This window comes from Syngnathoides biaculeatus, chromosome 18, assembly GCF_019802595.1.
Source record: "Syngnathoides biaculeatus isolate LvHL_M chromosome 18, ASM1980259v1, whole genome shotgun sequence".
NCBI classification, from domain to species: domain Eukaryota; kingdom Metazoa; phylum Chordata; class Actinopteri; order Syngnathiformes; family Syngnathidae; genus Syngnathoides; species Syngnathoides biaculeatus.
This window is the reverse complement of record NC_084657.1, coordinates 17,031,276-17,043,376: the sequence shown is the minus strand read 5'-3', so window position 1 is coordinate 17,043,376 and position 12,101 is coordinate 17,031,276. Positions and strand designations below refer to the sequence as shown.

At 40.1% G+C, this 12,101-nt stretch overlaps 1 protein-coding gene across 1 annotated transcript; it reads left to right on the top strand.

Moving 5' to 3' along the window:
- The first annotated feature begins 304 nt into the window (after positions 1–304).
- On the top strand, positions 305–11,415 carry paxbp1 (PAX3 and PAX7 binding protein 1). The gene is made up of 18 exons (XM_061802389.1): positions 305–745; positions 1,739–1,849; positions 2,094–2,297; positions 2,648–2,869; positions 2,951–3,051; positions 4,333–4,556; positions 4,820–5,009; positions 6,476–6,599; positions 7,375–7,477; positions 7,540–7,655; positions 7,732–7,931; positions 8,007–8,154; positions 8,343–8,464; positions 8,545–8,621; positions 8,715–8,781; positions 9,692–9,838; positions 9,912–10,066; positions 10,783–11,415. The coding sequence occupies exons 1-18, from the start codon at positions 373–375 to the stop codon at positions 10,901–10,903; spliced, it is 2,805 nt and encodes a 934-aa protein (XP_061658373.1). The 5' UTR covers positions 305–372; the 3' UTR covers positions 10,904–11,415.
- Positions 11,416–12,101: the final 686 nt, after the last annotated feature.

The following is a 12,101-nucleotide window of genomic DNA, read 5'->3' as shown; positions in this document are numbered from 1 at the left end:
TGCTTTGGGATCCAAAATGGCTAAAGATGCTGCTGCCCAGAACAGGAGAAGCAATGTTGAAAATAAATGAACTCAAAGCTCGGTAAATATTTAACACAGATGCACCTCAATAAATCTGAATATTTCTATTCTAAAAAACTGAAACCCACCAATGATAGAGATTGACTATTAGTTGAAGCCAGAACTTTACATACAGTCTGCAAAACAGATTTTATGAGAGGCAGACGTGCTCACGATAGGTCATGTGCTGCACATACTAGTTTTGAGCAGTAGGGGGAGTAACAACAATCATAGCCACTAGAACAGATTTTAAATGAACACGAAAGAAGAAAGGCACTCGGCTCGGGCAGAAATGGCTTTTTCAGAGAGTGCATGTCCATTCACCCGTATTTGATCGGATTGTATCGATTATCTAAGTATGATTGGTCACCACTAGTAACGAAAATGTTTAAAAGGATCAAACGCGCAAATTTCCGACGAAGAAACGAGTCAGACGAGGACGAGCGGGAGGAGAATGTGCAGCCGATGCTGGCGCCGACGTTGTTCGGGCCTGTTTTGGAGGAGGTCCCGTTCCTGGAGACGTCCAGCAACAACAACGTTAGCTTAAGCCCCAGGAGCAATGGCTTTGGGGCTAATTTCAAAACCACAAAAGACGGCAGGAGGGACAAAAGGGGGAAAGAGAGCGCTTCGGTGCTCGGACCCACCAAAGGCAGTTTACTGAGTTTCGACGATGACGAGGAAGAAGGTACCACACCGGCATTCATTTTGTGGAGCTAACGGGACGCGCTGTGCCGCCATTTTCACATTGAACACCTTTAATTTCTACGTTAGAATTGTAATATCTATCGATAACAACTGTCCACAAACTATTATAAACCGTGAAAGTTCGTTCAAGGCCACGTAACTGTGGCTATGAGCGCCACGGTTGATTACGAATAATTCCTCGACAAAAATCGTTTTAAGTGCCACTTGATTAAAATGCGAGTGACATGAAAAACCGAATGCAGCGAACTGTCGTTTATCCGTGTTTCGATTTTTAACGGAGCCTGGGTTTCAATGGAAAACTTTCTAATGCCACAAGGTGGCTCCAAAAACCCAAGCTAATAGGAAAGTATTCGTGGGTGTAAGGCAAGTACAACAGTAGGTTGACATAAGTTTAATTCGTTCAGTGATCACAATCGTTTCTTTATTCAAAAAGGCTTACTTTGAAATGAATTGTAATTCTATCAATTTGGGGGAAAATGAATGTGAGGTGATGCTCAAGCAAACAAATGACCAAGGTCTTATTACTGCTTTACAATTGGTATTTTGGGGTGTTGCGATGTGAGACCCGCCAGCATATTTGAAATTCTGGTGCAGTTTTTTCTCCCAGATGTAAGAATTTTTTGAAATTATAGTATTTTCTGCTGATTCCTTGTGATATTTTTACTATGCGAAAGTTTTAATACAGGCTGCTATAAACATTTGAGGCAGCATCGGTTACATTTGTTTGCTATTTGGGGGAGTAAATAATAGGGGAGTAGTTTATTTTACATTTAGAACAATTGAAGTAAATATAAAAATGTCTCCCCTAACAAAACAAAGAGTTATTGGTTAATAACATTACACAAAGTAATAAATAAATAACTCGAGTCTGGCGATGATGAAGATTTCATCTGATTTTGAAAAATATTTCTAAATTATCTTCTCCTCTTTGTTGGGACATGATTACGTCCCATCCTAACATGACTACAAACAGAAGGACCAGAGGTCTTCCGAGTGAAGAAGTCCAATCACAGCAAGAAAATAGTCAAGCAGCTGAAGAAAGAATACAAAGAGGACTTGGAAAAGGGTGGTGTCATTAAAACAGGTGAGGGAAGTCTGTGTCACAATTTGCATCATTTAACTGACACTACATTCACTGCAAAGGCAAGGAAAATGGGACAATATGAACATACTTAGTCTCTGGATGTCAAGCACTATTTGGCCAGTTAAACCCCTGAAATTGTGGAGCACAGTAACCTGTAGTGATTAGCAAATCTGTTTCCCCCTTTTTTTTTTTTTTTAAATGCAGTACATTGTCCATTTGATTCATCTCTCCCTGCGCTCCATAGAAGCAGTGCCTCAACCTGTCGTTGCCATCAAAGAAGAAGTGCTCAGCAAAGTGGGCAGTGAACATGGTGAGGAAGAAATGGAGGTGGACAGTGCTGACGAGCAGAGGGAAGAGGCAAAAGGGAGTCAAGTACAGAAGAGCAGCAGCGGCAACAACACCGGGGCAACATTCAACACGCTCTCCTCCCTCAATACTCTAAGACCTGGTAACACTTCATACGTTTTTATCTATTAACCTTTTCTCATACTCGTGTTTTTCTTATGTTTTGCCTCTATGGGAGTGTTCTAAAAATGAGTTCCAGGTATCTACAAAATGAAGTGCAGCAAATCATTTCAGAATTTTTGGGAGTGCATCCCAACATAAGCCAATTTGTGCACCAATAGTGTGTGGACATGTAACAGTGATTACATAATATCTTTATCTTCCCTGGTTGAAATGCATATACAACATCGATGCAAAGTTCATTGGAAAACTGAAGAATGGCGTTGCATGTCTTATTGTACTTTTGCCATCATAGAGCTACATTTCCTATTCGGTACCCATGTGCTCCTTTAGGTGAGATCCCTGATGCGGCATTCATTCACGCTGCCCGAAAACGGCGACAACTAGCCAGAGAGCTCGGGGGAGACGCCCCACTTGTAGAGATGGAAACCCCAAAGAAACGTCAGACGCAAGAAGACCAGGGCGGCAGCGATGACGAAGACCAGGACGAGAAGAGGATCCGGTTCAGCGGTGTACGGAACAAAACCCAGAGGCAAAAGATCGCTGAGGAGATTGGTACGTCACCTCATAAGATGTGCGTTCGGCCTCCCATCTTGTGCAGCCGTTGTAGCGTGACTGTTGGTTGCGTACGTGCAGGCATCGAAGGCAGCGACGACGAGGCGCTGGATACGGGTCACGATGAAGAGGTGAGCCGGTGGGAGCAGGAGCAGATAAGGAAAGGGATCAGCATACCACAGGTGAGTAAGCCCACAAAGCTCCTTCCTGAAAAGCAAAACCTTTTTGAAACAGTTGTTCTATGCTCTGGTGCAATAGTGGTGGTTAAGAAAAGGCAATGGATATTTTCAATAGCTTTTTTTTTTCCCAATCTAGACCCAAATTTTTAAATTATGCTTCCTCTCCTGGGGCTTTGAGAAAACGTAATATATTAGACCGGTGACATTTAAACTAACGTTAATGAACAAAATCAAGAGCTAGATGACATTTGCTTGATGATCAATAGAAATAGTTGAACCATTGAGGAAAATTGAAGGATGTTGGTTGACCTTGATTTTGAAACATTATGTGACTCCATGTCAAATTGTCCTGCCTGCATCTTAAGTAACTTAACATTTTCAACCGTCTAATCAAGGAACTAGAAGAAAATGTCACTATTCCATTTTAACTTTGATGAATGCATAATTTATAGATGGGTGACTTTTTTTTTTTTTTTTACAATCTTCTCATGATTGCTGCTGTGTCTATGGCACTTTCTTCATATACAGTTGTAGGGATGAATTGACATACCCTGACGGAATTTGTAATTTCTCGGCTATTTTTCAGAGAATGTGAATGATAATACAAAGGCAAAAATTAATGCAGTATGTTATCAAATATTAGAGTAAAATTTGCACAGATCAGCCAGAAAGCTACAAGTGGGATGTACTTGGATTTTTCAACATGATAATGATCCAAAACACAAAGCCAAGTTCATTGGCTGCAGAAAATAAAGTGAAGCTTCCAGGGCGGTCATCTCGGTCTTCTGCTTTTGTTGTCATTGAGTCGCTCTGGGGAGATCTCAATCATGCAGTTCGTACAAGACTGCCCAAGAACTTACCAAAAAAAGAAAAATGGGCAGCTTTACCATCAGTGGGGGAAAAAAAAGCCTCATCCACAACTACCGCAAAAGACTCCAAGATGTCATTGATGTTAAAGGGGAATGATTAAAAACTGGGATATTTACATTTTTGATCAGTCATTTGTGTAGTTTCTGTTGTCATTAAAGAGTACATATATAAAATTGGTTGATGACAAATTGCTTCACTCGGGCACAAACTAGGTTTTTGTGTTAGTGTGCATATTCTCTGAAAAATGGCCAAGAAATAATTAATTCTGTCAGGGTTTGTAAACTTATGAGCACAACTGTAACTCTTTTTATAGTTTTACTTTACATAATGAGAAATGATATTTAAATCAGTTCTCAAGCAATCCTATGCATCCCTAAGTCATGGTGACCACATCGTCTCGTCTTCCCTGAACAGGTCCAAAGCAGCCAACCGGAGGACACCACAGCCTACTACCAGAACAGCTACGATACTCAGCCTTACGGAGCTGGCTACAATATGCCTTTCACCTACAGCGTGGTGCCACCGCACACCAACAAGCCCCCTGGCCCGGCAGACGGCGCTTCGGCTCACTTCGGGCTCTCTGTTAGTGACTTAGCCCCAGTGTCCATTGATCTGGTAAAGAAACGCCTGCAGGATAGGTAGGTCACGTAGAAGACAAGCCCTGTCATGTTGGCCGCTGGCATCTCTCTGTGCTCTGGTCTCAGAGACCCCATAAAGCTACCTACAGTGCTAACCACATATTCTGCATTGGTCAGAAATTATTTAGAAACCCCACAGCTGCATTTGAGACTTCTGTTTTGTATAATTACTCAATAGAAAGTGATTGGCCACATCACCTACTTCCTACTCTCGTTTTTTTTTTTATTTTTTTTTTTTTTCCCTCCACTCATTGTGTCTGCAGGCTCAGTCATATGCGTACAAGCCACAACGCCAACATTAATCGCTACACAGAGATCCAAGATCATCTAGCTGCCTCAGAGAGTGCCATACTGCAGCTGGACGGCTCGTCCAATGACAATGCAGATCAATATCAATTCTTGCAAGAGATGCGAGGGTATGTTGGAGACTTGCTTGAGTGTTTCGGTGAAAAGGTAAGGGAGATTGGTATTTGCTCTTAGCTGTTTTGTGTCTTTGTAATCTAAGCACATGATTTATTTTTTAATTAAGTGACCAAAAGATTTGATTACAAGAGGAGTTTACCCCAAATACTTGAGAAAAACATGGTCAGTTTTACAAATGTTTTTGTGGTACTAACAGTAGCCTCTTTTACACAAAGAGCCTGTAAAATTGGGGCATCATAGTTAAAGAACACCTGGCATTTATCCACTTTTCCCTTTTACACAGAACTCAGCAAAAGAGAGATTGCTGTAACCGTGTGCCCTTTCACACATATTTTGATGTGATTATACATCTGTTGTGACGCATAAAATGATTTAAAAAAAGTGTTCAACACAACGTGGTGGGGAGTGTGAAATGACAAACTAAACATTTCTGGCCTGACATTTTCCTGCACATTGGCAGATGGCTCTGAGATCTCAAAATTGGAAAATTGCCAGGTTAACATTGATGTTGACACAGCATAGTGTGAGCAGAAAGGGCAGAAAACAGCCTTTTTTTCAGCGCTGTAAAAGGGGCTACATGAGGTCCTCTGTTTACGACGGTCCTGACATAGAACTCTTCAGTTATGCCGTACCCACTATTTTTTTTCTTTAATTGATTGACATAGTTTTTCCATACTCATGAGTGGCAACTATGACTTTACCCCTGCTTTTTGACAGACTGTCAAATTCCAAATCAAATAATTCAGGTTACCTTGTTGCCATCGAAACAGAACTCTTCTTAAACAGAGGACCCCTTTATCTTTTATTAAATTTCATTTTTAAGCCACTTTTAACAAATTCTGCTCCAACAAGGTGCTGTACAAGGAACAATAATCATTACAATAATATTTTTTTTAATTCAAATACAGCTCCCTTTACATTTAGCCTGCAGGAGTTTGTGAAGCTCTTAGTTGATCAAAGTAAATCATCACTGCTGTTTGTCAGTGCATATAGTTAAAATCGATAGTTTTAATGTGTAAGTAAGGGTAACTAAATTGAATACAATAGAAAACAGTGCTACCTAAATGCAACACATCATATTTGGTTGTATTTGCAGGTTTATAAATGCATGTTCAAAAGTTTTAGTCTTGCAGCACTCACTGCATGGCGCAACCTGCATCTTTTAAACTCATGAATGTTTGTTTTGATTCTAGGTTATTACACTAAACGGTGATGTGTGGGATAGGAACCAACCTTACTCATTATCACTTTAAATGGATCCCTAAAAGTACTGTATAGCAATATTGTGCATGTCAGGAAAAAGCACATCTGCCCTTTTGCTGTAATTCACAGCATTGGCAAGTTACTTGCTTTTACCCCACACTAATAATATTCCAGCTCCACTGTTAAATTGTGCGTCGGAATCCTCCATTCCCTCACAGCAGCGAGGCGTTCCTGTGACTCGGAGCCCTGCTTTTGTGTGGTTCAGAGGTCACAGAAGGCGTCATATGTTTCAGGTGCCTGCCATCGAAGAGCTGGAGGCTGCCATGCACCAGTTACTAAGGCAACGGGCCTCACGACTCGTCCAGAGAAGACAGGATGATATAAAAGATGAATCGGCGGAGTTTGCAAGTCTTTCAAGTCAGTCCATCTATAAGGTTTTTATGATTCATTCGAACGGCCTCGTTAGTTCTGTGTGTGGGCGAGCTCTGTCTGTATGGTTGGGATTTACACGCCATTCCCTTTTTAAAAAGTGTGAGCTGTCTTGGGTGTTTGTGAGTGAGCACGGATAAATGTGAAAAATGTAACATCTGGTTTTGCACGACCAAAACTGGCTGTCAACAGGATGCCATTAAAGTCACTTGGTTAAAAGATGACAAATCTTGTGACCTATATGAGTGTAACAAATATGTTGCAAACAGGTAAGTGAATAGGAATTGAGTAATCGATTCAAATGAGTGATGGGAATAAGAGTAAATGAATAGTATTAATTCTGTCTTTTGGGTGGAAAGGTTTTACTGGGTGTCTTCAATTAATGATGGTATATTTACTATCGTTATGACTCCTTACTACTCGATGAAGGACCGCATGTTATGTGGCCATAATGAAAATAGTACTTGGCTGTCATAAGAAGACATGCTGCTGCTTTAGCTTTTACTAATTTGTCAACTGCATTATTTTTCAGTGCTTGATTTTTCTGCAATCTAAAATAAGTGCTTGTTCATGTATAAATACATTCTGAGTTCAACGATATGGATTTGTAAAAAAATATCTGCTTATTGTTGGAAACACGTTACTTTTGGCATGACGATAAAAGGATATTAAACAAATGATTAGTAATGTTAATGTGAGGTGAAGCTGTAGGGTGACGTTATAACAACAAAATTGGCCCTCACATGGCTCTTGTCTCTTTTAGATAAAGCAGTCATGGCTCCCAATCTGGACTCGTTTGGTCGTGACCGCACGTTGTATCAAGAGAGCAGTCGGCAGAGGAGGATAGCAGAAAGAGAGGCGCGACGGTAAGAAATAAAATAAGTTTTCATCTGAACACGCCATCTCATGCTTATCCTGGTTTTGTCAGAGCTCGGCGGCGCCAAGCGCGAGAGCAGAACGGAAAGCGGGCAGAGCACAAAGAAGGCTTGTCGTCTGATGACGAGGAGACGTCAACGGACATCACCAGCTTCGGGATGGAGCGCGGTATTAAAAGTTGCATTGATAAGTCCAGACAAATTCTTGACAATCAAAATCCAAACACAAATGTCCTTCCTTCCAGATCGTATCACTAAAGAATGTAAGAAAGTGTTTGAGGATGTGCTGGAGGACTTTCATTCCCTGGACTACATCAAATCCCAATTTGAAGTGTGGAGGAGAAACTACCCCGAGTGCTATAAAGATGCTTACATCGCCCTCTGCTTGCCCAAACTCTTCAGCCCTCTAGTTCGACTTCAGCTCATCACATGGAATCCTCTTGAGGCAAGGCCTGTTCTTAAGTTTTAAACTTGGCTATGAACAATATCTGTAACCCACCCTTCTTGTGCTTCTCTCCAGGTGCAATGCGCAAATTTTGAATACATGCTCTGGTTCGAGTCTCTGCTCTTTTATGGTTTTGAGGAGCACAGCACACTGTTAAAAGGAGATAGTGACATTGGCCTGCTCCCAGCTATTGTGGAGAAGGTCGTCCTCGCCAAATTAACAGGTATCGACACTAACAAATACATTTGGCTACCGAAAGTTCAGATGATGTAAAATTTGGATATATCACTGTTGCGATTACAAGATGAAGCAATGTGTGTATTTAAATGAACAGTGCTTGGCCTTTTAAGGTGTCACCGTAACTGTTAGACAAAGCAATGCCGCCCACTAAAATTGTGTTTGTGCACACAGTGTTGTCAGAACAAGTGTGGGACCCTCTGTCCAACAGTCAGACGGCACGGCTGGTGAGCTTTATTCGCAGGTTGATAAAAGGTTACCCAACTGTGCTGCACGGGGACAACCAGTACACACGGGTAAGACCTACTTTCAACATCACCTCCTTAATTCCATGACAAACATTCTAAATCAATTCCGTCTTTTTTTTGTTCTTCAGGAGTTGTTGAGAACAGTCGTCATGCGGGTGCGGCGGACGTTGGATGAAGATGTCTTCCAACCTCTCTACCCCAAAAAGTATTTTGCACTATTGCTTCAATGGGTTGTTATTTACCGTAGATTTGCTATAATTATACATCTCACTACCATTGTGCTTTTGCTTTTGCTCAGTTTGCTGGAAAACAAAAACGGTGGTCCCTATTTATTCTACCAGAGGCAGTTCTGGACTTGTGTGAAGGTTTGTAGATAATCCCTTGCCTACTTGCAGTTTGCAAATCAAAATTGTACATTTCTCTCCTGCAAAGCTAATAGCTGTTTTCAGCAATTAGTGGAAATATTGTCTCTTTTTTTCAATTTTTTTCTAACGTAAGATGGCACCGAAGCCTCATCTATTAGGAAAGTAGTCATTTAGGTCAAAATACTGTATTTTCCACACTATAAGGCGCATGGAATAGACGCTACAGTCGAGGCTGGGGTTATATTATGCATCCATCTATTAGGAAAGTAGTAATTTAGGTGAAAATACTGTATTTTCCACACTATAAGGCGCACCCCATTATATTTTAAAACTTTCCATATACAAGGTGCACCAGATTATAAGGCGCATAGAAGAGCCGCTACAGTAGAGGCTGGGTTTACGTTATGCATCCATTAGATGGAGCTGCACTAAAGGCTCAATATTGATTTTTATATAATATATATATATATATATATATATATATATGGTGCACTGGATTATAAGGGGCACCGTCTGTTTTTGAGAAAATCAAAGGCTTTTAGATGTGCCTTATAGTGCGGAAAATATGGTACGGTGAAGTGATACATCTTGACTGAAAGAATGTATAGTTTATGCCCGGGTTGTTAGTGTCCATCATAGAGGTCTGGATGTACATATTTGTCAAAATCAAATTCTCTGCAAATTTTTGGAGGGGGTATTGTAAGAAGATTCTGAATATTTTTTAAATGTAATAATTATATATAATACCATATTTATAGTTTATTATATGCAATTATATTTTGGGGGGCAGCGTTTCAACCGCAGAGGTTGAGGTTTTTTTTTTTTGTTTGTTTTTTTTTTTTTTTTTTTGGGTTGGGGGGTTATGTACTTTGGAATATGCTATGATAGTATGACTGTCCTCTGTCCTCAGCTGTTAAGAAACATCTTGCAGTGGGAGGGGATTGTCTCCACTTCCTGTCTAAAGGACCTGGCTTTAGACAGCACTTTGAATCGGTATATCCTCTCCGCGCTGCAGACCACCGACCCCTGTGAGGACAATGTTCGCAAGTCCCAGAAGGTAGACTAAAATAAAATAAAATGAGTACCGGGTGTTGCAGTCAGGTGCTCAACTCTGGTGCCTTTTTCCTCAGGTGGTGGACTGTTTGCCGATGCAGTGGTTCATTGGGCTAAAAGGCCAGCAGACGCTGCCTCAATTGGAGCCACTGTGTCGCTACCTCGTCCATTTGGCCAACTCATTATACCGCAGCAGCCTGGGCGCATCAGATATCGAGCGACGTGTGACTAAGTAAGACCCCTTAAGGCTACCTAAGTAGCGTATCAAAGTTAAGCCCGATTTTTATTTTCTGATTTAGTGGGAGGAAAGTATGGGAATTTTCATATTGCTGCATGACTTGCGGTTCTTTAGACCCAGTATCAATATCAGACCTATAAACTAACAGGCAGTGTGTGTGGAACTAAGTCAGTTGACTTTAATATTCTTCGTTTCAAACGATTTAAGTGCAGAAGGGTACGCACTGGAACTCACCACTTTAGCACAGAAATAATTTCACACGACAGGTGATTCTTGAAAATGAAAGTAAACCATTTGTGATACTGAAAACAACGTTTGTGAATTTCATCCCAATTCATTGTGATGTAAAGTTGGTAGTTTGAGCTCTGCAGTTTTAGCTCAATGCTAAGTTTATTTATCGAAATAATTGGCTCTTCGTTTGAAGACGAAAAGAAACCGTAAAAACAATCAGTGCAAAAATAAGACTCACCATTTAATTTTTTAGCTTCCACAATGTTTGCATCAATGTATTTTATTGTTTCACTCACTCAATTTGACTAGCCTGAAGTGAAAAGAATAAATATACCGTTGATGGTACAAAAATTAATATCCATTTGCTATTGGGGCCTAGTGTGTATTGTAATAATACTGGCAGTATTCTTTGACAAAGCTTCAACCTGATTTTATTGCATCATCATGAGTTACATTGACGCTGTCATTTGTGCCCACAGGGATCAGGTGAAAGACATCGTAAAGATGCTGGTGCACATGAAGGCTGTGGAGCACATCATTGCCGTGGCAGCTGAGCAAGGCATTAAAGATATTAAGTCTCTATTGGAAACCAAATCCTAGACAGAGGCTCAGCAGCACAGACTTCGCCTCCTTCATTGTGGCATTGGACTGAGCTCAAGTTTGCATCCTGAATAAAACACACGTGTAAATATTGTGAATAATGTATAGAAAGGTTTTGTCTTCATGCACTTGTGTAATACTCCTGTATGATCCAGTTGAACAAACACTGACTACATGCCAACAATAGTCCAATTTACATAAAATGGATGTTATGTTATGACACTATCATGTGAAAAGTAACCAAAAGAGGAAAAGACAATTTACAAAATGTTAATTTTTAGGGAATTTTATAATTAAAACCAGAAGATAATATGGGCTTAAAAAAACAGTTCGTACTGAGTAATGTAAAAACTGCATTGATATTCCTTTCAATTTTCTCCTGTATGTGCTAAAAGTGACTCCGTGCTGTTCCACACAATCCTCACCAGCACTGAATGAAACGTCAAATAGTTGAAGTCTTTGTTTTGTTTGGTTGTGAATAAAGTACCAGTATACATACTGTATCCTTGCTAGTTGGCTACCAGTGTTCAGAAAGACCGATTTGATATATGAATTTATTTTCATTGTGGTTGGTGATTCTCAACAATTGCCATGAAATCGGCGGGTTTATTTGGGGAATTTCACATTTTATGAAAATTATTTACTTCAAATTGTGGATGCTAGTCACGTCGTAACAACTAAATGGTGTAGCAGAATTTCATTAAAATGTGAGCATTGGGAAAACAACTTTTATATAAAAAGTAGTTTGAATGACAGGTTTTTGTGAATTGGAATAATCTATATACCTGAATTGGGAAAAGGTAAAATATTTTGTTCTTGCATACCTGCGTCAGGAGATTTTGATGCATTTTTTTTTTTTTAGACCCATAATTTTTTTGTAGAATTGTAAATAGCAATAATTTATCATCACTTTCAAACTCATGTTAAATGGGACTCAGAACACACCTGTCACTAAAGTGCAATTGATTAACCCAGCGGTTTCCGAACTGAGGGTTGCGGGCTACCATGAACGCTTTATTATTACGTTACCACCAGCAGATGGAGCTAATTTCACTATGGACAACACAAGCCCACGTGATACCACCCACTGAGATGACTGCAGGAATTCAATATGTTAAATTTGGTTTATTCTTGGGAGCTTGATATTTTTTTCAACAGTTAAAGTGACCAAAAGCAGGCGCTACGCACAAAAAAAGTT